The following is a 25,862-nucleotide window of genomic DNA, read 5'->3' as shown; positions in this document are numbered from 1 at the left end:
TACAAGATTTTAGAATTGGAAAAGTGACCGAGCATGGGAAAGAAGCTTTACATGCACGATTACTGTCAAATTTATATCCAGAACAAGATGTTGTGCCTGAGAATATTTTTCAGAAAATTACTGAGAAGAAATCTGGAATATGTTTGATGCCAACTCTTGCAGAATGTGCCAAATTTAACAACAAAATGTTGCATTTAGAAAAGCAAGAGATTGTGAAACTGGAAGCTATTGATAGAGTAGAGCATATGGGATCAACAATTATTTTATCTGAGAATCTGAAAACAAAATTGGATTCATTAGAGAAGAGTATATCTAAAACTGCAGGTTTTGAAAAGACTCTGAATGTGTGCTTGAACTGCCGTATAATTTTAAGAAGGAATTTACATGTTGAAAGAGGTCTGGTAAATGGATCAATGGGTAATGTTGTTGATTTTGTGAAATACAGAAATAGAGATGGAATTGAATTTTTAAAAATTAAATTTGATGGCATTGAGGAAGTACAGCTAATTGCTCGTTGTTCTGCTAGATTTTTGCTTGTAAAAGACTTATATGTTCGCCGTAAGCAGTTTCCTGTTTGCTTGGCATATGCGGTGACAATTCATAAATCGCAAGGTTTAAGCGTAGACAGTGCATTGGTGAATATTGGCAGTTCTGTGTTCAAGGAGGGTATGGCATATGTGGCATTGTCACGAGTTAGAACTTTATCGGGATTGTACTTGATTGAGTGTGATGTCACAAACATTTGTGCGGATCTAGATTGTGTTAAGGAATACAATAGGTTAAGAAGAGAGTATGCGCCACATTTGCCTCAGTATCCTTTGTTTGAGAAACGTGTGGTAGGCCGGAAACGAAGAAATGAGAACAATACTGGGGAGGTTGTAGCAAAAAGACAAAAAGTCAATGAACCTAAAATTACAAGCAGAAACAAAAAGGATTCTGTTGAAGATGTTGTTGGTTTTCAGTTTGAAAACAGTTCTGGTGTCAACTGCTATGCTAATGTAGTGGTTAATGTTTTATTTTCTCTAAAAAATGTAAAAGAAGAGATTGTGGTCAATTCTGATCAAAGATTTTGCAGTTTGTTAAATTCTGTGTTAGAGAAATGTACCACTGATAGAAGAAACATAGAAAGTGTGTCTGAAATTCGAAATCTGTTAGACAGATGTTCAGGCCAAACACAATTCTCTCAAAATATTCAGCAAGATTGTCAGGAGTTTTTAATGTATATGCTTGATGTATTACATGCTGAAGGTGTAGATGTAGATCAGCTGTTTGGGCTTTCTTATCAATGGCAGCATGACTGCGAGAACTGTATGGTATCAAGTACTACTAGTGTAGACTCAGAAAGATTTATATATTTAACTTTGCCAGACAGTAAATCAGTCTCCTTTAATAAGCTAGTAAAAGCAGCTGATCACAACATGGAGTGTAGCCAATGTAAATCTGAAATGATGTCCACATTATTTATACGAACATATGCCCAGTATGTCATTTTAATGTTCCAACGATGTAGGCCTGATGGAACAAAATTGACAACTTTAATTAAAAATTTTGTAGCTTCGCAGTTGTCAATATCAGGAAGGACTTTTGTAACTGCAGCAATTATATATCATGACGGCCCTTCAATAACATCAGGACATTACACAGCTTATTTAAAGTCTAGAAATGGCTGGTCATTCTGCAATGATTCTGTTTTAATTTAAAAAAAAAATTTGCCGTATGACCTTAAAAACTCTTACCTGGTGTTTTTAAAACCATAATTTTAGGGAAAGAATCTCGGGATGTGCTCTGTGGAATTTCAAGAAGTTCTAATGGCTCCTACACAATTTGGCCTTGAGGATAAGTGTAGTTCAGAGACATAACTTCTAACCATAGGACTGGACATTATGGAGAAATACGTGCACTTTGAATGAGTTCAGAAAAACTGTTTCTTTTTATAAACTAATTGAAGCAGCCAATCAAAACATGGAGTAGAGGGAATGTAAGTCTGCAATGCTGTCTACTGTTTTACATTGCTTTGTGATTAAAAGTGATGTAGAGAATTAAATAATTGTAGTAGTCATAGAGGTAGTGTAAGTCTGCTTGTATCAGTGTCATAGGAAAAGTAGAACATGACTGAGCAAGAAGGGGAAGATATTACTATTCCAGGATTGTGAAAATGATCTTCAACATTTTAATTCTGAAAGTTGCGGAAATGCCAAATGACGGGATTGGCTTACAAGAAATCCAAGAGTTATAAATGGCTCTGACAAGATTTGGCCTTGTGGAAAATTGTGGTAGAGAGCAAGAAGTCATTTATTGCATGTAACGTGTTTTTAAAAACGATGGAGATTTTCTTTCAGAAAGTGGCGGGCTGAAAGTAATAACAGCACAAAAGAGTGTAAGCTGTTCATAGGACATCCTTGGACGTCATGGAAAGTAAGTTAACTTTAAGGAGTTCTGAATTTTGATTTCTGATGTTGTATGGGTTTTTTAAACACAATCATTTTGATTGTGTTTTTTTTTCCCCGCTGTTACATGATGAATACCTTCAAGTCACTGTTTTTAGTGAATTTTGATACATTCTGAGAACAGCAAAAATAAACCATTTAACATGTATAATTAATTCTGTACTGTTTGCATTTATGATGTATATGTAGAACTGTGTAGGAGGCATGGAGAAGGTGAGGCTTCTGTAAGTGTCAAAGTTGTTGCATGCAGTGCTGCACTTCTGCGTATTCTTTCATATGCTAGACTACATCTGCACAATGAGATACCTAAGCAAAGGAAACGCAAGTGATGTGATTGAGAAATGAGCAAAATAAATTGCACGTATTTCAATTACATCACCTGTGTTTCCTATCATTACGAATCACATTGTGCAGATCAAGTTTAGGTCTGTCCAGGGAAACATAGGAGGTTTCTACTTTGTTGAAGAGTGCAGTGGACATGACTCACTTCATTGGTAGACTTTCACAGATATTATCTCCTCTGTACACTTCAACAAGTGTAAATCTCATCTTGAACTCTGAGTAGGCCTCACCTTAAACAAACCTCTGGATAGGAGACATGTTATTGGCATCCTGAAGCGACACTTTTCTGAAACAAGAGCAATGCAAAAGATGCACCATGTTTTAAGATAGGCCTCACTTCATCTGTATCAAGATACTGTTAGTTTAAAATGTATATCTTTAGGACTGTGTAGGGGACCTGGAGAAGCAGAAGCTTCTGTCAGTGTCAAAGTTGTTGAAAAACTATTTGTCCTTCAATCTTTTCCCTTGTCTTTTGTAATTTTTAAATACATGTTTTAATATTTTTCAAATGTTGGTTCTCTCTTTCACAGATTGAAAGTATAAAAATAAAAAGTGAGTAATTTAACGGCAATTATAAGGTAAATAGTTGTACTCTTTTCGTTACATTTCTATCACATTCACCTACTATTAGATCCACTGCTTCACTTCTTTAACCCTCAGTTTCCTGCCTTTGCTACTTTCCTCATTCCTTTCTCTATTACCTACTTACTCAACTCCTTCCACTCTTTTTCTCAGTCCCTCTGTTCTCATAGTTCCTCAGTCTTGTTCACTCACTCCGTCTCTATTACTCTTAGTGTCTGTGAATTACTTTCCCACCTTTTTTTTTGGACCGCTTCCCGGGAAGTGGCCCGGTTCGCAAACCAGCAGCGTTACGGGAGTCCACCATTTTGTGTTTCGGTCGAATCAAGATACAAGATGGAGGGCAAATAATGTTCAGAATGGGTAGAAGGGGGCACGGTAGATGTATCTTGACCCCCTTGGTTTTCTGAGGGTGGCTGAGGAGGACCATAGTTCTTCACTCTTGTTCACTCTCTCTGTTTCTATTAATGTCACTGTTTCTGACTGATCAAAAAAAATGTTTTAAAAAAAGAACAGTAACTATAAGGGAAGGAAACAGACAGTTATGTTAAAAGAAAGACAGCTATAGGGAGTAAACTAAGGATACTGTTACCCGCAATCCACTGCTGATGATGTTACTGACCATGTCATGAATGATGTAATATGTGACATCATCAGCAAAGGATTGTAGGTAACAGTATCTCTTGTTTACTCCCTAGAGCTGTCTTTCTTTTCACATAACTGTCTGTTTGCTTACCTTATACTTACTGTTCTTTTTTTTTAAAAATATTTTTTTTGGTTAGCTTCCGGTACGCGTACCGGGTAGCGCTCCGGGGAGCGAACTAAAAGAAATAGAGGTTGGCAGAGTTCCAAATATTCTACCAATTTTTTTATAACGGGGAGGTAGTTCTGAAAAGAACTTTTTTTTTTATGTTTTTGTTGTTTTATATTTTTTTTATTATTTTTTGAACATTTTTTTACTTTTTTTGTATTTTCTGAACGTTTTTATATTTTTTTTGGTTTTTTTTTGGGGGGGGAAACAAAAACGATCCATTGTAAAGGGCTCAACAGGAGCAACAAAAAAAAAAGAATTTATTTTTTGGGGCGTCTCGGACAAACATTAACATGATTCTGAATAGCTCTCATAATCAAAATGATGCTACTTTCCCTGTAGCAGATGAAATCGCCGCAGTGCACGCACACTTGCTTCACGTGCCCAAACAACATTTGAATGTTTGGGATCATCTCCCTCGCCTCTGGTCCCGACACCTCTGGAACAACCGATCTTCTTGCCATTGGAAGGGGATTTTGTTGCTCATCACGTAGCTGGGCAGCACTATAATTATTTGGGTGCCACCTACTCATATGCCGATGCATAGTGTGATTGCCGTAACTGTATTTTTTTTCAGTTCCCCTTGACAATCTATCACCGCATATACGGCAAAACACGTAGCGTGCATTCACTTTTTTTTGCCCCTCAGGAAATTTATAGAATTGCCAAATGTAATTCTCTTTTCGATTGTACCTCCTGGGCTCCTCTGGCAAAAACCTTGGCTCTTCCTCCTCTTCCTGTTCTTCCTCTTCTTGCAAAATTACTTCAGCAGGTGGTCCTCTCTTATTTGGATTTGGTGGAGGTGGTGGGTTAGAACCAGCTGAAGCTACTAATGAAGCCATGTCAAAGTGTAAATAAAGGGTCTTTCTCTCACCAAGATGAAAGTCAGAGTGAGGAAAGAAGGAGGGGTTTTCATCATTTGGGAAAAGCAAAAGTTCTAAACCAATGAAAAGTGTTCATTTTAGATCACATGACCTAGTATTACATCATTAGGAAACCAAAAGTGAAATGAACCAATGAAAAGTGTTATTACCGAGTCACATGACCTGCTGTGTTTACGTTACGCGGTCGGCGCCGCGCCCCGGATCGCTTCCGGTTCGCGTACCGCTGCGCTTCCGGGTACGCTAACGTAGCACGTCATATGACGTATCACGCGAGAACGCGAAACGTCATGCTGACGCGACGCGTCACGATGTTGTTTTCTAACGCGACAGTTGCGCAAACGGAACGTTTACCGGTTCGCGGACCGGGTCGCGGCTCCGAATTGAGCTAACGGGAAGCTAACCGGTTCGCGTACCGGGAGCGAAACAATAAAAATAATTTAAAAAAAATTGTATTAAAAACATGTAAAAAATATTTTTCGATTTAAAGAAGAATACATTGTAAAGGTTTTGATATTTGCTATTAAAAAACCATTGAAATTCACTGAAAAAACCATAGGTTATAGACCATATATAGTTAGGAATTAGCATTTACAAAACCTTGAAAATTCACTGAAAAAAACATAGGTTATAGACCATATATAGTTAGGGATTAGCATTTACAAAACCTTATTTTACTCACACAAAACCATTGAAATTCCATATATAGTTAGTTGTACTAACTATATATCACGCACCCGCAATCCACTGCTGATCATGTCACATATTACATCATTCATGACATGGTCAGTGACATCACTGATGACATCACTGATGACATCTCAAATGACATCACTGATGACATCACTGATGACATCTCAATGACATGACTGATGACATCACTGATGACATCTCAAATGACATCACTGATGACATCACTGATGACATCTCATTTGACATTACTGATGACATCACTGATGACATCATTCATGTGATAATACGATGAACTTCTTCAGACTCTAAAATAACCTTAGATACACTCAGTGTAAACAGACACTCACAGACTGTCACTCATCCATGGAGTTACTCACACACCTACTCAGTCATGCAAAGAATCAATTACACCTCCATTTCCTCAACTATACAGTTATACATACCTTACTTATTCAAACATATACTAACACATATTTACTCTCTTTTACAATCCCTGATACAAGTTCACAATGATCAATACAGCCACTCACACATTCACGGACTCTTATGCACAGTTATTTATATATGTCAACTCTCACATGTACTGTGTTTTACATATGTTCTTACTTTGACATGTAGCACTCAGATATCCATTCACTCACCAATGCACTCAGTCAACCGCCCATACACCTGTTTCCACATGCACTTTTGAATCCATATATCTAGTGAATCAACTGCTTACACATCTATGCACAGAGTCATACACCTCCCAGCCACCCACACACACACTCAGTCTCCCATACAAATACTTGGGCAACCAATCAATAACCCATATACTTACTCATATAGCTACTGATCAACACATGCAGCAGTTTACAGAACAACAGACATAATGATGCACAAATTAAGACAGTTTACTGACTAACCCATGCACTCAGTGACACACATTTAATCACTCACTCATACAGTCAGTCACACACCTACTAAATCCTTCATCCAGACACTTATACATCCACTCATTCTTCAATATGTAAGACATTTGAGATGTCATCAGTGATGTCATTTGAGATGTCATCAGTGATGTCATCAGTCATGTCATTGAGATGTCATCAGTGATGTCATCAGTGATGTCATTTGAGATGTCATCAGTGATGTCATCAGTGATGTCACTGACCATGTCATGAATGATGTAATATGTGACATGATCAGCAGTGGATTGCGGGTGCGTGATATATAGTTAGTACAACTAACTATATATGGAATTTCAATGGTTTTGTGTGAGTAAAATAAGGTTTTGTAAATGCTAATCCCTAACTATATATGGTCTATAACCTATGGTTTTTTCAGTGAATATATATATATATATATTCTCTCCACCACTCCTCCTATATATATATATATATATATGTATATATAAATACATATATATATATATATATATATTCTCTCCACCACTCCTCCAAAATTATGAAGAAAGCGAGACACCCAGAGCTGCAGTTCAAAGTTTTATTCGCCAGATGACAAAGTTTCCACTGCCGAATAAAACTTTGAACTGCAGCTCTGGGTGTCTCGCTTTCTTCATAATTTTGGAGGAGTGGTGGAGAGAATCTATAGCCTGCTGGTGGCTACAGCGAGACCGCCTGGGACAGCGTGACTCTGTTACCAGCACTGGTGGCAAGTGATATATATATATATATATATATATACATATTTGATCAAGGCCAGCTTGGCTGTCCGTAACGCGTAATGGCAGGTTGTGGGAGCACAGAAGCAGAGAATAAAAACAACTACATCACTCTAATTGGAGTTTGTGTTTCTCTCCATCGCCGTTTGGAGGTTGGGGAGTATATATATATCCATACTAATATTATAAAGAGAGAGCACAAACCTTTGAGGCGGGTAATCTCAGTAACCACAGCACCAATCACAACACCCAATACAGCGTTGGAAAGGGCAGTTGCAGCAGAAGGACATAGGCTATGCAGTCGGCCACCATATACATTTTTTTTAATGATTTTTATTAACTTTTCAAGAAACAGTGGTGTTCATCACAATCATACAGTGCAAGACATACAATTGTACCGTAGGACACCATATACATTTAAAAGGTAAAAGAACCGTGCCAGCAAAGTAGTCCCTTGTGGGCGTGTCTGCGTTGTGCTGTGGGCGTGGGCTGGGGGCGTGACTAATGCTGGGGGCGTGTGGTACGGCCATCACATCGTGGGCTGTGGGCATGTGCTGGGGGTGTGACAAACGCTGGGGGCGTGTTTCCGCCCTTCATGCCATGTGACTCGTACATACAAGCACCAATTACGTTGCTGCGCAGCATCAAAGGGCACGCTGGGGGCGTGACACGCTGGAGGCGTGAGAAACGCTGGGGGCGTGTGTCCGGCCTTCATGCCATGTGAACGCAATTGTGCCGCATCAAGGGGCACGCTGGGGGCGTGAGAAACGCTGGGAGCGTGTGCTACGTTCCGCCCTTCATGCCATGTGGGTCGTACATTAATCAGAAGATCGTCTGCTGTGGCCGTGTGCTGGGGCATGACAAACGCGTTCAGCTGGAGGCCTAGTAAGTAACATTACTGCAGCCTCTCCTGCGCGCTGTTACTGAACTCTCTTATTCAACGAAATTAGACACGCTTGCTACCATCAACCAGGGCTCTAGCCGGGCTTAGGCGGTGGATCAGTACACTAATTACACGCACCTGATAACATCAACCAAGGCTGCAGCTGGGCCTCAAGCGGGGGAACACGTGCCTGCTAACATCAAACAGGCCTGCATCTGGGCCTCAAGCGGGGGAACACGCAAATGAGCGTATCTGCGGGGACAATACTGCAGCCTCTCCTACTCGCTGTCACTGAACTCTCTCATTATACGGATTTACCCGCGGCTGATAACTCTCTCCTTCAACGACATTACACGCGCCTGCTAACATCAGCCAGGGCTATAGCCGGGCTCAGGCGGCGGATCACTACAACAATTACACGCGCCTGCTAACATCAACCAGGGCTGTAGCTGGCCCTTCTCCGTCCCTATTCTAATGAAACAAAAAATGTTGTCTACCGCGAGATTTTAAAAGAAATTGCCCTTGCCAAATACACACATTACACACATTCTATTTCATACCCGGACAACGTCGGTCGGGACGGGCTGCTAGTATATATATATATATATATGTATATATATATATATATATATATATATATATATATATTCAAGCAGCTTCTGTCTCTCCAATGCGGCACACAGAAATCACAGACCACCGAGCAGCTTCGAGTAAATTGGCAAGTTTATTAGCTCCTCTTAGTTTCAAATGGCATGACGCGTTTCGTGTAACGAATACCCTTGATCACATAACTTTCATGCAGTACGAGGTAACATTTAAATACTCATTTTTTCATTTCAATACACCACGTGACTATGGAAAGTGAAGAAATACTAGTGATTTGGATGGCAATTACATTTCCTTTGAGCACATATTGGTTACAATATACATTATGTTTTTATTAATATATTGTTCGTTTATCGGTAAAATCTAACAGCTTGAATGCATAAATATCCGTTTAACAGCACGCCAATAAATAATTCTAATAATCCTTGCAATGTAATTATAAAGTTATTTGCGTTATTATTTACACATTATTTACACATTTCATAAATATTTACAAGATAAAACCTGTTATAGATCATTCTTATAATGCAGAATTAAATGTGCCAACTCCCAGCCTAAATGCTGCTATGTCTGTGCAAATTACGCAATTGTTCGGTTTGTACTTTTCTCCCCATGACTCTCAGATATTTCACTCCCAGATACTACGGGCCTTGTGCAAAATTACTGCCTAAATACAGTTGCAAGTATGTAAGATTAATATGTCCGCGTCTGCTAATAAAATTTCATATTGTACAGGTATAAAACCAATTATTGCAATATCTCGACTCCTGGTCCCAGGTGTCAGTAAAGTGCTCAGCAGATTAATTCCTACATTATGTTTTTATTAATATATTGTTCGTTTATCGGTAAAATCTAACAGCTTGAATGCATAAATATCCGTTTAACAGCACGCCAATATATATATATATATATATATACATATATATATATATATATATTCCGGAATGGCTCCAAGTTCGCAAGACCCCTGGCGCTTCTGTCTTCGGTGCGGTACTCCTCAGCCGAGCCCAGCCTTCATTTATTCCGCACACCCCTTCACAAGGAAGGATTAAGTACGCACTCACAAGGTTATGATTCTCCCAAATTTTTTAGTTTATTTTCACGATTTCCAGCATCTCAGCCCAAAGAACCCAAGCCCCTCCTATTTCTACAGGGGAACCGCCAAACCATTTCATTTTCCATACCTCACTTCCTGTGTTCTAAGTCGGAAGTGACCTGGGAGTTGTAGTTTTTTACTTACTTAAAAACTACAAATTTGAGTTGTTACCGACCTAGATACGTTTATATTGATTTGTTAAACATTACGAATATTTCATTAATGTCAATATTTACAAAACCCTTTTTGAAGACATATATTCTCTTATGATAACTCATCTTATGGTGGCTTATTTACTACTGTTCATCATTTCTTCAGTATACGTTTATGCCCTCCAGTGGGCTTAAAATCACAGTTGTTTTCAGTTTGCTTGAAACCTATCCCATTCATATTCCCAATATTTTTTATATGAGCTATACTCCGCTCTATTTCATCATTTACTGGAAACACTTGGCATGCCCTCTAGTGGGCATTTAACGTATATTGCAACATTAACTCATACTCAAGAAAAACATTGCTATTATCTGAGTTGTCTTATGTATTTACATGTGATTAGTGCCCCTCTCCTTTAATGTCATTGCAAACGTATCCTGTAAACAAACTCAATACAATTCCCATCTTAGCTATATTATAGTCCTTCCGAATTATTGTCCTCTGTTATTCGACCCATATCTTCAGATAGACCAAACAACCACGCAATACCATTCTTTTACGTCACAGGTGTACATATAATTCCTCACTTTGATTAAGACCCATCGGTATCATTGTTCTGAAGTTTAGAATTTGACGCGATTCTCTGCATCTCAAAGTTTTTTCTCTGTCAACCCCCTCTCATGTGGGAGGATTGTTTCCAAAGCATAGAATTTCAACAATGTCCAATCCCCGTTGTGTGATGGGTCTTAATCAAAGTGAGGAATTATATGTACACCTGTGACGTAAAAGAATGGTATTGCGTGGTGGTTTGGTCTATCTGAAGATATGGGTCGAATAACAGAGGACAATAATTCGGAAGGACTATAATATAGCTAAGATGGGAATTGTATTGAGTTTGTTTACAGGATACGTTTGCAATGACATTAAAGGAGAGGGGCACTAATCACATGTAAATACATAAGACAACTCAGATAATAGCAATGTTTTTCTTGAGTATGAGTTAATGTTGCAATATACGTTAAATGCCCACTAGAGGGCATGGCAAGTGTTTCCAGTAAATGATGAAATAGAGCGGAGTATAGCTCATATAAAAAATATTGGGAATATGAATGGGATAGGTTTCAAGCAAACTGAAAACAGCTGTGATTTTAAGCCCACTGGAGGGCATAAACGTATACTGATGAAATGATGAACAGTATGTAAATAAGCCACCATAAGATGAATTATCATAAGAGAATATATGTCTTCAAAAGGGGTTTTGTAAATATTGACATTAATGAAATATTTGTAATGTTAACAAATCAATATAAACGTATCTAGGTCGGTAACAACTCAAATTTGTAGTTTTTAAGTAAGTAAAAAACTACAACTCCCAGGTCACTTCCGACTTAGAACACAGGAAGTGAGGTATGGAAAATGAAATGGTTTGGCGGTTCCCCTGTAGAAATAGGAGGGGCTTGGGTTCTTTGGGCTGAGATGCTGGAAATCGTGAAAATAAACTAAAACATTTGGGAGAATCATAACCTTGTGCGTGCGTACTTAATCCTTCCTTGTGAAGGGGTGTGCGGAATAATGTACACACACACACATTAGGTTACTGTACATAAGGAATAGTATCACTTACTGTGAGAGTAGAGCTCATATGATGGACAAGTTGTGATGCAGATATGTCAGGAGTAGAGAAATGTGAGGTGGGAGAGAAAAATGTGAGGTGGGAGAAAAAGATGGTGGTGACAATGTACTAAAGTGTAATGGAATGGGAGTTTGGTCAACTAACAAATAATTGTAATTATTTAGAGTATGATGGTTGAATCAATGTTCAAACTAGAGGTTTCTGACCATTTGAAGAGAAATAAATCATGTAACTGGTCTAGGCTGCAATAAGCCGGATCAGCATGTAGAAGCTTCAAAACCACATGCGTGTAACAGCCTCTGTGCTGGTGCGGGTGGTCAGGATCTAGCAGGATGGCCACTCTCCTTCAGGAGCATAAGGCCCAGGGACTAAATCAGTGGTAACAGTTGAGGGATATGCCTGGGTATGTCTCCCTGATGTGAACAATGCCTTACAATCCTCGGGGTGACTTAGATGCCTCCACACCTGTGGAAACAAAGAGGGGTCTCAAATGGTTAAAAGATAGTGCAAAGAGTAGGTGGTGGGCCTCCAGAAAATCTACTGGTACGCTGAATGTCAAATGTGTGCTTCCTCTTTGTGCAACCATGGGATCCCAGTCAAGAGAGGAGTATATTCATATAGTGTACACGGTCCAAGATGGTGGTCTCTCTATTGGTAGCTATTGGAAACGTCCGGATTCAAGATGTGGCTGAGCGTCTTACTATTAGGTCAGTTCCTGTTTAGGCATACAAATGGCAGAACTTGAAAAGACAACATGCATAGCAACACTTAATTCCCTGATGATTTTTAATTTTGTTCTATACCCAATTGCTACACATTTGTACCCCTGATTTTCCCCAGCCGATTGAATTGTTTTTTGGGAATTATCTTCTTTGATCTACTGTTTTCTTAGCATCTTAGACAGTTCGGTATCCTGAAGAATTTTATGTATACATTGTTCCTTAATTGTTTCCATTGGGACGTTCTCAAACCTGACAGGGCAAATCAAAAGTTTCATATTTTTGTGTCTGCACTTCCACTCTGTTCAATGCCTATTTTAGATCAGAAGGTACTTAGTTTTCTTAGTATGCACAGTATCTTCATGTCATTCTAATCCTCCCTTTGGTGATAGTCACTGTGCAAACCTCTGCAGGATTAAATCCAAACTAATATTTCCAATGTCCACTTTGTCATTCTACAGAGACATAGCTTTTGGTGAATACAGCCATAGTCCTAGGACTAGTGGGTTTCTCTATTGTGTTACTCTGAGAGCTGGGAGATTCAAGAGACTCTGCTGCCTATGTAGTTCTCACAGAGTTGGTTTCAGAAGCAGTAGGATATTATCCTTTCCGTTTAGCTTCTGATCTGCTTTCCCCATCAGCAGGAACAAAACACTTTATACCCCCCAAAAAAATCCAAACATATCAATAGGAAGCATACAAATACACTAATATTTTGTAGACTGAAGATCTGTAGGAGCTCAACTAACACACATTCTCACAAAACACCCATTAATTCAAATGTTGAATTGTCCAAGATTTCATGTATTCATGTATGTGTTCTATAATTTGGTCTGCTGTTTTGTCCAACTAAACACTACTCAGTATATCATAGTACAGGCGTTGAGCATTAAATAAATTAAATGTATGTAGTCTAGTCAAGTAGAGGACTTGAAGAATATGATTAATCTCTGTCATGAGCTCTATTATAAAATTGTACATCAAGCCTCAGTGTTCTTTTTGTAGCACAGTACATTTAATAGTAGCAACAGGTTAATAAGTTGCTATTGTAATAAATGTGGTGATTTAACAGTAGGTAGGTAAATATGATCAACCTCAACTATTACAGCTTGGATTCCAAAACTACTAAGACTGAAGGGTTTGCTACAACTGAAGTGAATACAATCCACTTCATGCTAGTGTTTAGATTCAATATGGAGTCGTCATTTTTTGCCACTTTTCATGAAAAGAGATATGTATCTGAAATCTGCTTTGAGGTCATCAAAAGTATTAGTTGTGCCCTGTTTAAAAGATGGGGATAGACCCTGTCACATACATATGTAATTAATAGGTATGCAAGAAATTAGAGGGGATGATAGGACAAAAAGATCAAGCCAACAGTGGCCATTTGTGCGCATACCTAGTATATTAGAACAGATAAGTATCCCAGGAATAACTAGTGCCTTAGAAAAGATAAGTATCCCAGGAAAACATGCACCACCAAAGTATTTTATTATGGGAGTTAATTCCAAATTCAAGAGATAAGCAAATTCTATTGACTTGCAAGTTTGTGATGGCATGTGTTTGCTTGAAAGATTTCAAGTTAAAGGTCCGAAAAATGCCACAATCCACACAATGTGCCACATCAAACATTATTCTATCAGCTTATCTCTTAAACATGTTTAACCATTACATTTATATAAAAATTGTCACCTTTGGCAAATAGAAGCCTCCTACTGTTGCATCACTGGTTGATAGTCTAGGAACACCAAAGGACAATATGTTGCTGAATCGTTGCACTTCATGAATCACTGCATTAGTATATGGCATGCTCTTTCGGTTTTCCATCAATGGCTGTCTAGCATGTCCAATCACTCGGTCAATCTCTTCTTGAACTTTCTCTTAAAGAATTTAACAAATGTACATGTAACTATTAGACTTTACTGGGCATAATAGAAGAACAAGACAATGGTATTACATGTAAACAGCAAGCTGATAGTTCACATTGAAAGCAATTTTAAAAAAAGACAAAGAAGCATATCCAGAGTCATTGAAAATTACTGATGTAGTAATTAGATTAGATATACTGATGAAAACATTGACGAAAGGAGCAAAATTAATTAGATTACAAAGAACAATAGCAAAGTGTTACATATTTGAAGAGTTATAAAAGCCTATTTAGAAAATTGGAAATTAAATTGAGATCTCTATTAGCAATTGAGAAAGAAATGAAAATAATTATAGAATGATATGATTTTTATGTTGACCATACAACAGCTAATTAGTTAAGATTGTAGAACTGTCAAATAAAGGTAAGAAACGCCATCTATGAACTACCAACTAAAAGCCACGGAAAGATCAACCTGAAGTGTAAGAGATCGTTTCGTTCTCAGTACTAAAGCTATAACAAGATCTGATATACCTTTTTTACCGCAGCATTTCATTTTCTAGTGTAAATTATGTTTGGCAAACAAGTCACTTGGCTTCCTATTTTAATGTAACACCCATGTTTAAGCCCTCTACTGATTGTTCATTTCTATGTCAACCTTTTTCCTTTTGCCTGGTGTAGAGACACCAAAATTGACCGAAGCTGATACAAAGTATTGATCTGGGATTCTCATTCCAGAGTAGAACCTGTTTTGTGTTGAAACATTGCTCTAAAGTTACGGAAAGTAGTGCTCGCAGTGCTTAGCTTTACTTTGCATGAAAGGTGCATCTCATTGGTGGTACAAGGAAATTACCATTCAACCAACCATGGCTATTGGCTATCTACTACAATCAGTACAGGCTTTATGTGAAAAAAAATATATGCCCCCCTTGTCGTGTAGTTCCTAGGAGTCCCCAGGACCTGTGCATTTTGGATGACCTAAACTCAGGGCTTGCCATCCAAACAGACTCCTGACACCCCCACAGGATATGTCAGCTGTTAGACCAGTTAGCTCTACAGTGCCACTACCACCCCTGTGTATCTTACATTGGTGTAGGTAGTTTCTGGGAACCAATGAACATGACAAACCAGATTCCTCAGGGATCATGGAAAACAGTACAGTATGTTTTGCTCAGTCCCTCAGAAAATACACAGGATGGCGATTAGGACGTTTTCAATAAGTATTTATGGGTCCAGCGTCAGTCTTGTGTAAAACATATGTGTTGCGACAAGCAGGAGACAGAAGCATACAAAAGAAATCGCAAGTACCAATATGGTAAACAGTAGAAACATTTCTACCATAGTGCTAAGAAGGTGAACGTATGCAGTTCAGACAAGACAATAGCACTTGCATACTCCTCTAATGCGCACCCTACATAATTTGCCTAAATGTACCTAGCCTAGATATGTAGGTGTAGCATGTAGATGTGTAAAAGTATATAGTTGGCCAAGAATCCCCTAGGGAAGCTCCAACCCCCTCACCTGATGGTAAAGAATGAAGGACCCCGTCTCTGCTCAGAGGAGGACACCCCACGAGGGATGTAAGAGCGATGCGTGCCGAAGATTCTGCATGCAGGACCCCGTGTCAGCGTGGAAGGAATTCTCCTCTCTTTTGCAGGGGGAATAAGGGTCTTATATACTAGAGTGGTCACTCGAGGGTTTCTTCTAGAATCAATATGTTGTGAAAACAATCATAAACGTTTTGCAAACAATCATAAATGTTTTTCAAAACAATGCAATCATGCACAGCGGGCCGGTTGGCTAAGGATGAAAAAAAGTGGTGACCCTTATACAGAATAATTATGCAGTGCCGGGGGGGCATGTTTATGTACGTGTTGTTTTGATAATATACTATGAGCCTCTTCACGAAGAGACAGAGCAATCTACTAGGTAAAAGGTCACCATTCAGAACCTTGATTGTTCTGTGGATGGGACAATGTATGTAGAAAGTGGCATACATGACAGGACTAGCCTAACGAACATGACACCCTGAGGTAGGCTCAAAGCAGGAGAACATTTTCTTTTTCTCCAAAATTTATAGCATGCCTTAGCATAGTACTCTGTACTAGAATGTTAGCTTTCCTGTATAAAATACATGCTAGACTCATGCAAACACCTTTGGACTAAAGTGCAAAGGTGTGTGCATGGCCCTCCGTAGCCTGAACGTGTGACTGTGCTAGTCAAAAGATAAGCAGTACTAGTTCTTGATACACATTGGGGCATATTCTCAAGGACGTATCGCCGGGTTATCGGCACTTTATTGCAGCCAAAGTGGCAATAAAGCCCCATTCACAAGCTGGTGCTAACAGCCAATATCACCAGTTTACCTGCGATAGCAGCCGCAAAAAACATCGCCACAGATGAGCGCGACATCTGTCTCTAATGAGATGCAGAGTAGGCGTTCCCGTGCAAAAAAGCTGCAACAACACCACTCCGCAACATTCTAAACAACCTGTTCTTACGTGGTGTAAAGTCAAACGGCAACCGGCACCAGAAAAGGGAGCCCAGCCCAGAGCCACACCTGAAGAACAACATATGCCATGGAGCTACTGATCATGCAGCCCAGAGCCCCAAGAGGGCCACAAATCCCACCACCACCACACCCAGGACCCCCTCACCCCTGGCCCCCTAGGCCGGGCATCCCCCGGACAAAGATATGTTACAGCAACTTCACGAAATCATGCACAAAACATTTGCCTGATGTCGCACAATCACAACACTTAACATGCATGTGTGGTAAGAAAAAGGAGAATGACTCATTCAAACATTTTATTCAAATAAACTCAAAACAACTATTTTGAAGAATTATGGTGGGTCTTCTGAGCACAATCTGTAGGTCACAGCCTGCAAGACAAAATTCTAGATAAGGTGTGTCATACGCTCAGCAAAGGATAGAGAGAGAGCGAAAGAGAGAGAGAAAGAGGGAAAGAGAGGGAGAGAGAGAGAAAGAGGGAAAGAGAGGGCAAGAGAAAGAGAGGGAGCGGGAAGAGAGAGTCCGGACACAGTGGACACAGGCCTCACTACTCACCTGCTGCCACTGGTGTGTCTCCAAACACATGCTGGTATGCACTGTAGTTCACCAGGTCCCTCATCTGAAACAGAGTTCCGATTTATGAATGGCAGAGTAAATACAATTGCACACACCACCATTGCTTGCCCGTTCATGCTCACACAGGCTGCTGCACCCCAGCCTCTCCCGCTGGCCAGGGGTGACTGCCCGCCCCTGTGCACCCAGGCCTCACTGCTCACCTTCCGCCACCGGCTTGCCTCCAAGAGGGCCCACCACGTGCCGGTGCCAGCCCCAAGCCCGGAGCCCGTGCATATGGCACCCTCCACATCATGCAGCCCGCTCCGCGGGCCACCAGGTCGCACCCTTGATACTGGGTCTTGATTTTGCTATGGCAGATATCATATCAGTACACAGAACACCATCGCAGGCTCCTCAGCCCTTTAGGTGCCACTAACTCTGTGACCCGCGAGGCAACTCCACGTGCAGGTACGTCAGCACTGCCGGCTGGCTCAGGGCTACACTACGGTCCAGCAGGGCTCACACAAATCCTTACCAGTCCGGACCGCCAGGACGGGGCATCATCGCAGGCTGTACACCCGCTCAGCACTTAATGTGCCCCTACCTCAGTGCACCAAAAGTCACCGTCCCGTGGCGGCGTGCCTGTGCCGGCCGCAGTGTATGCAGTGCCAACAAGTCTGTGCCCCGCTAGTCATGGACCCTTTATGATTGAGTCTTGTGGTGCGGACGCCATCATGTCACCTCCGGCACTGGGGAATGTGATGTGGCAAGGCCCTAGGCCCTCATGCATAAATAATAACCACACAGATACACCCAGGTAGAGAGCGGAATGGCGTCTAGCATGTGCGACCACCCCTTTTTATTGGAAGGGTCACATGTCCTGTGACGTGTGTGCTGGATGGGTGTGATGTGGGTGTAAACCAGCCGTGAGGGAGTGGCTGTGGCCTGCGGACAACTAGACCGGTGATCAACAGATCACTACAAGGAAGACCTGGGACATGTAGCGTTGTCGTACCTCCCTGTAAGCGTAAGTGGAGTGGGCTGGCCTCGCATATGCCAGTTCAGCGTACGGGTGTGAACAATGACTGCTCTGGGTGTGGTTCGGTCCTGGGCTGGCAAAGGAAGTAACTAATGCGTGTGTCCCTGTTGTAGTGCCAGTGCCACCCGGACCGCAATCAGCAATGTGTTACCCTGTGAGCCAAGTCCCACAACATGAGCAACATGGAGGTAAGCAGGAATCACTGAACCCTACATTCATCCACACTTCCACAATTGAAAGATCATAGACATGACACATCTGTGTGAATATGAATGTTTAATGCACATTGGAGTATTGTAGCTGGAGCAGTACAGGGCCATGCAAACCCCACATTACATTGTGGGCCCATGGAAGGCCAGCCAGAGTCCTTCAGGGAATGATAAGTTCAACGGAAGGGGAAGAGCTCAGTCCGCAGTCTGACTGCTATGTCATTGGTATCGAAACAGAATATTGCAGTTGATGTCGAGGTCCAAGGTGAGTGTCTCAGAGTGTATTGGAGGACAGTGGAAGGTGATGATGCACAGGGCAGAACCAAGCAGAAACCAGCCATATGGCGGAGATGAATGCTACTGCTTCCTTCATACCACAAAAGCAGATTCATCTGCATCTTCTTCCACTGCTGTTTCATGTGCCTCACATGTGGGTGGTGGAGTTCTGTCTCCAGCACTATGTGGCACTGACACTTCAGGGGCGTAGATGTGGATGTTGTAGTAGCAGCAGCATTCATCAGTGCCAGGCCTTGTGGAGGGTCTTTAGGGCATTGAGGAACCCAGCTACCTCTCGCTGGTGTGCTGCCGTGGCAGCCGCTCTTTCCGCCTGCGTCCGCTCCATGGTCTTCATTATCCTCTGCATGTGTCCCAACTCCCGGGTGACATCGCTAGAGCCACTCTGACTAGACAGTTGTTCTTGTCTCTGAGTCAGGACTCCAGCGATATCAGCCATGGTTCATTGGAGAGTATGGAGCGGACTGTGGGTGTCCGTTAGGGCCTGCGAGTGGTCCCTGATGGGACTTAGACCCCCACGTATGGCATCTAGTTTGGCTGCCATGGGGACGAACCCCACCCGCACCTGTTCAGCCAGCTTCTCCTGGCACCCCTACACACCGCGTTGGAAGGCCATGTGTTCTTCGTGGGGGTCCTGGGAGGCAGCCATGGTCGTGGGTGATGCCTGCTGTGTGGTCTATGCAGGGGGTGGGGTCTCACCAAGGCAGCTGTGCTGCCCTGCTCCTTGAGATGGGGTGTGGAGGTTATCAATGAACTCTTGGATAGCGTCGGTGTCGAAGGTGTGGTGGTCCTCTTTATCATCAGAGAAGAGAGGTTTGGCCTGCTCTGCAGGAGGCGTTGGTTTTCCCTCTGCAATATGAAGGGGAAATGCAGTTTAACATTGTGTTCATATGTATGTTGACGCATTGTACATATTTACATACAGACTGCATGACAGTGTACATTGTGACTGTTTGGGAGGAGCTGCCTATTTGATGCAAGACAGTGGACATTTCAACAACCTCACGGATGTGAGTTTGTACTTGTATATTGTCAACTCACATTTCCCTGCTATGCCACATGTGATTGGCCAGTTTATCACACAAGCGGCACCAGTTGTGTCCTCTGTTCTGTTGTGGGTGTGTTGCAGTTCGTACCACATCGTTGTCAATGTTGATGTGCGCTGCATGTTATGTGTGTGTGCTGCATTTTGGGGGAGTCGCCCCTGCAGCTTTGATTTTGTTGCCCCTTATCCCATTCATGCGGTATGTCTTTGAATTATTCTGTGCTTATAGAGTGCTGAAATGTTGCATACTTGGGTACATTAGTCTCTTGGTGGTAGTTGGGGGTCTGGGGCATGGTTTGTCCGCAGATGTGCTCTACTTAATTGTGCATGTGTGCCATTGTGCCAATCTCCCCCATCCCCTGCTCGTTACTCACCATGGTGCTGTTGTGTCAGGTCATGTTGAGCAGTGTCCGGTCCCCCAACTCCTGCCACTGTCACCCCACTGATGACTGTGGACACCATTTCCTCCATATCGTCCAGCTCCTCCTGTGGCGCTGGACTCCCACCTCCAGTCTGCATTGCTGCCTTCCCATTGTTGGTGAGTTTCTGCTTGGTTTTGCGCTTTACATCATTCCAGCCAGGGCAGTGCACCCATTGGGTGCGTTGGGGCGTTGCCTCACTAAGCAACATGGATGACCGTCACGCTAACATTCAATTAAGTAAAACAAAATAGGCTCTCAGCACTGAGCGCGCTTGCAGTCTGTTCAACGCTCTAGCTCTACCGGGACAAGCCCGACTCTATCGGACGGCGCTGAAGGCTGTGGGGAGGGGCTGCGGCAGTAAGTGACTGAGCACGGAAATAGCACAGCAGCAGTGTGCATGTCAATTGTTGGGCTAATCATTTTTATAACTGGCCCGAACATGCGCACACGCACAGTTGTACCTTCCCTTCTCCCCTTAATAGCGACTCAGACTGGCGGCGAGGGACCCAAGGGTGCTTCTTCATACCACAGGCCCCGGGTCTCATTATGGGCAAGGAGTAACCCTGCTCTTAGCCAATTCTAGCGCAGTGGCGCTGCTAATGCAGCACCAAGATTGGCTGAGACACCACGCAGCATGTATGGTGCAGCGTATAGGTGGTGGCACTGCCCAGTGCCGCACTTGTATGGCCAATCACACTGTGGCTTATGTGAAGCCATGCAGTAGTGATTTGCCATTTCCTCTACGCTGTCTGCACGTCACCGCGCCAGTGCCACACGAGTCAGAGTCACAAGTCGTCGTATCTCACTGACGGTAGACCTCGTGCCGCCGGTGTGTCTACAGTCAGTCGAGTGAGTCTACTACTCTTCCCCTCATACATAACGTATGTTTTTAACACAAACAGTGACTGTACAGTGGCATGAATGATGTGAGTGTGTCAGGGGCCCAACTGCTGTTGATTTAATGCACATGAAATTCCGCCTTCAACGTTACTGGTATCTCCGGCACAATTAGTGGTTCGAATTACTATTAATTCAAATAGTTGTACAACTAAGTTTTAGAACAATTTAGGCTCTTTTTTTCTCGTGAAACTGGGGGATATTACTCGCTCTTTATTTTAGGAACACTTATATGGTCCTCTTATGTCTTTAAAACATGACTATTTTATCCCCATGCAGAGGTGAGGCACAATTCTCTCTTAGTTCCAGGAAATTGCAAGCCCTCTGCCTGTTTCAGAGATGTTTTGTGTCTTTTCGTCATCCGTCTTAGATAGTGGGTATGTTTCCTGTTTGCTTTACTGTGTGAGATTTGTTTTAGATGTGATGCGAACTGAACATGAATGTAGTCCCGTATGGCCCTCTCACTGAACAAAGCTTTGTCATGTCCTAAATAGTGTATGTCCAGTAGGTTCCCTGGCTGTTTGGACGGAGTTTTCTCCTGATCTGGAAGCAATAAAGGCCCATGTGCTGCGTGTGTTCTTTGAGTGAACACACTTTCTCAGGAACTGAATACAATGTGGATTTCAATCTCTTCTTAATAAATACTGCCCTTTTCCCGAGCTGAATACCACGTAACTCCCGCTGGGACAAGTTCTTTGTTCCACACCTTCATTAAACCTTTCCCCAGACTTAAATACATGCCACTTTTGTAAAAGACAACTTCACTAGAAGGGACAGTAGAGGCACAGAGAAATAGAGAATACTTGGTTTTAATGTAACTAGTACCCTCTGTTTCATTTTTATTTCCAGTGCAGTGATTCAGAGAGGACGTTTGGGCGGCCTGGCCTCGAAATTGATAAAGTTATTAAAATACGTGTATTTCAATTAAATGCTCTAATAATCCATGTTGTGTGTAAGCGGATGTGCAGAGGAGAGTGCACATTGGCAGAAAGAGGAACAGCCACACTTTATCCTCATTTGGCGTTAGCACACCCTCCGAGCTGTAAACCCCCAGTGTTAGTATTAAAATGGCTGTTCTTTAGGCTTCAAAGAGGAGAGTTCAGCACCCCAGCCGGAAGCCGAGGTAGACTAAACTGCACACACCATCACCTCAGATGGTCACTTCGTACTAGGCGGGGCGCAAGCGGTTTGTGGCAAAGAGCGGCACTTTTGCATTTGATATGGAAAGTGTCTTTTTTGGCACTTACATACATCGACGCGCATCAAAAGAAGTGTCTTCTGCAATCACTATGAAATGAATACTCTCTCTTTGTCAGGAAAGCACCTGTCACCTTTCCGACAACGTGCTTGCACTTGCTCAGACTCCAGTGGCAGCTGGTGGTACCGGATGGAAAATTGTCCGCGTATAAGTCTGCCTGGATATGAATTGCAAGAAACGTTTTTAAAAAAACGTTGCAAACACTAGAAAAATGTTATTGTCAAAAGAAACGTTTTTTTTCTTCTTTTAAACGCACGTATGAACAGCTGCACATCATAAAGATGGGGGATAAAAAAAGACTGGATGATTTGAAAAAAATGGAAATTACTGATAATTTCACATGTACTGTACATTTAATCGAAATGTATAATTTAATGCTCCAAATTCTGCTTTCAGCAATCAGTAGGGTACTGCATGGCACTTATACAAATGAGGGGATACTGTGAAATATGTTTTTTCCTCAACAGTGCAGTAAATATTTTACAAATGCTTTGATCTAAAAGCATATTTTTAAATTGCAAAGTAAGAACAAGACTTGCCTGGCTAATCTTCCTTTTACTAGAGGTTGTTCTATTAGTCTATGTGAATTTTGACCCTGGCATTATTTTCTGGAAGCAAGAGTTATTGTCCCATTAACACCAGCATCAAGTGTCGAATCATCATTAAAATAAACCCATAATAGAAATGACAGACATATCACTGGTGACTGGAAACTTAACCACAGATAGGATAAGGGAACATGGTTCAGGAGGTTTTTCAAAGAAGGAATTCAACCCACACATGACATTATTTTGTGAGATTGAAACAGATTACTATAGGAATAAGTCCCAATGTCGCGAGTATTCCTTTTGCACGGGGATGCCACTGTAAACAGAACAAGCATTGGCATAACCAATAGGTCTTGCCTTTGGGACCTTATAAATGTTTAGCCATGCAACACTTGAAGTTGTTGCACAAAGGATTTTGTTAATGTTTTTCGTAGAGAGAGAACGTTTTGACTCATGGAAAGGTAGCGCAGAAAGTTAATGTGCCTGCTGCAAAGAACATGTACCTGATGCAGATCACAAAATGCACATGATGTAAATAGGTCAGTGAGTCACTGCGTTTGTCAGAGAGATAATTTTGTTACTTGCAGTTTGTAAGTTAGAATCCTAACATACAACAGTGAGCTATTAACTGTCATCTAAGACCTGCATGCAAACTGCAAGGTAAAAAGTGTAGCGTTATGTTTCCCCCCCCAGTCTTTGTTTGATTACCCTAATGTTTAAAAAATAAACGGTTATATTTTTATTTTCAGCACCTGGTAAAGCCTGACAACCTGAACCATTACCTAATTTTTGGGCAATTTTTAGAACAAGAGGCCCCAACCTCCTTTGCTGCTCTTTCATCCCGGCTACGACCCAGCAAACAACAGTGTTAAATGTAAGGAAACTGATGTTTTTGTTTTAGATTGGAGTTAGGGCTATGTTTGTGGTCACTCTACATGGTGGTTGGGGTGGGTGCACATTCTGAACATTGTACCCTCAGTCGATGGAATTTACTAATACTGAGCCTTAGCCCTGTGCTTTGGGCAATAACGGTTGTTAAAGGCACTATCTATTCCTTGCCTTGTTCAAGGCCCTCAAACAGTGTCTGTTTCAGTGCCTTCAGCAATCACTATAGCACACAGAGGCAGCAGGCAGTACGGCTGTATTTTTAGCAGTCCTGTTGTCCAAAGGGGAGCTGTTGGAGATGTATTGCGATAATGCACAAGATATATGTATTTATACTGAAATTTGATATTATTGCACCAAATCTTATAGGTTGTACTTTGACTATTGACAGGTTTCTTTCATATTGGTAAGGACAGCATCGGCATGATGAATACGGTAGAACAAATAATTACACGGTCATTCCATGCACGGCCACCTGAAGAGAAACTGCATTTAAAGAGATTAGGACCTGATCAGCCTGACCTACAACTACAACAAGTTACCCAGGACAGAGGAAAATCTTACACACGTACATTCTCAAACACCTGGTACACAAACGCTAATTGGCTTACAGGGTGCCCGTCAAGAAACAAACTGTTCTGCTTCCCCTGCTTGCTGTTTAATGGTGAATTTTCTTGGACAAGAGAAGGAGTGATAGACCTAAAGTATCTGTCTGAAAAAATAAAGAAGCTTGCACACACAAGAAAGCCTATGGAAAACCTGACGAGACTGGGAATGTTGGGCAGACACACCGATTGAGCAGCACATAAACTATGCATACCGCCAAACAATACAGAAAAACAAATGAAGCAGTTAATAGGAATAGACACATACTATCAAAATTAATTGATTGCGTTAGTTTCTGTGGTGCTTTCAAACTGGCATTGCGAGGCCATGATGAATCAGAAGGTTCCTCAAATCCTGGAATATTCAAAGGCCTTGTGGATTTAATAGCAAGCATAGACAAAGAACAGAAGCACATTTAGCAAGTGCTTCAGTCTTTAAGGGCACCTCTAAAACTATACAAAATGAACTCCTTGAGTGTATGCTATTAACTATGAGAAGCCATATTGTCCAAGAGTTGCAAAACACAGACTTTGGGGCTATTCAGGCTGATGACACCACTGATGTGGCCACACAAACACAGTCCATATTAGTATTTCGGTACCTGCACGATGACAATAATGTTGTGAAGAGGTTCTATGGTTTCACTCATTTAAGAGACTCTACTGCAGAAACTGTTACTGCAGCTATACTGCGTCAACTGAACTTCATTTTTCCAGAGGTGCATAAAAAAAACGTATTGCACAAAGCTATGATGGTGCGTCCGTAATGAGTGGAAGCCTTGGTGGGGTACAGAAAAGAATTAGAGTTGTATACCCTTATGCTCATTATGTGCACTGTTACGCTCACCAACTTAATCTTATTATGCAATAGGCAGTATCAAAGATCTCCGAGACATGAATTGTCTTTTGGGATATAGGAGGCATGGCAACATTCTTCTCACGTTCCCCAAAAAGAACGGAAGCACTTCAGGAGATTGTGGACACAAGGGTTCCAAGGAGCTCATTGGAACTTTAACATAAGTACAGTCCAACTAATATGTCAATATAGGGAGGACCTTGTGAAATGTTTTGAAGCCATAGAAGCCAATGAAACCGTTGATTTCAAAACTCACAGTGAAGCCAGTGGCTTTTCTAGAACACTAAAAGACAGAGAGTTTTATTTCATGAAATAATGTTATCTGTTGACACTTTATACAATCAGTTACAAGCACGAGAGATAG

The 25,862-nt window shown here is 41.5% G+C and overlaps 1 protein-coding gene across 1 annotated transcript in view; it reads right to left on the bottom strand.

The window, feature by feature from the left end:
- The window catches only part of LOC144798817 (cytochrome P450 2J2-like), a 266,692-nt gene that overhangs the window by 89,667 nt on the left and 151,163 nt on the right, over positions 1–25,862 (bottom strand). The window contains exon 7 of the mRNA XM_078669866.1: positions 14,199–14,386. Coding sequence (XP_078525992.1) covers positions 14,199–14,386 — 188 coding nt within the window. The remainder of the gene's footprint in view (positions 1–14,198; positions 14,387–25,862) is intronic.

Source organism: Lissotriton helveticus, chromosome 1_2 (assembly GCF_964261635.1).
Source record: "Lissotriton helveticus chromosome 1_2, aLisHel1.1, whole genome shotgun sequence".
NCBI classification, from domain to species: domain Eukaryota; kingdom Metazoa; phylum Chordata; class Amphibia; order Caudata; family Salamandridae; genus Lissotriton; species Lissotriton helveticus.
The sequence above is the reverse complement of the archived record's forward strand: the minus strand, read 5'-3'. Positions and strand labels throughout refer to the sequence as shown.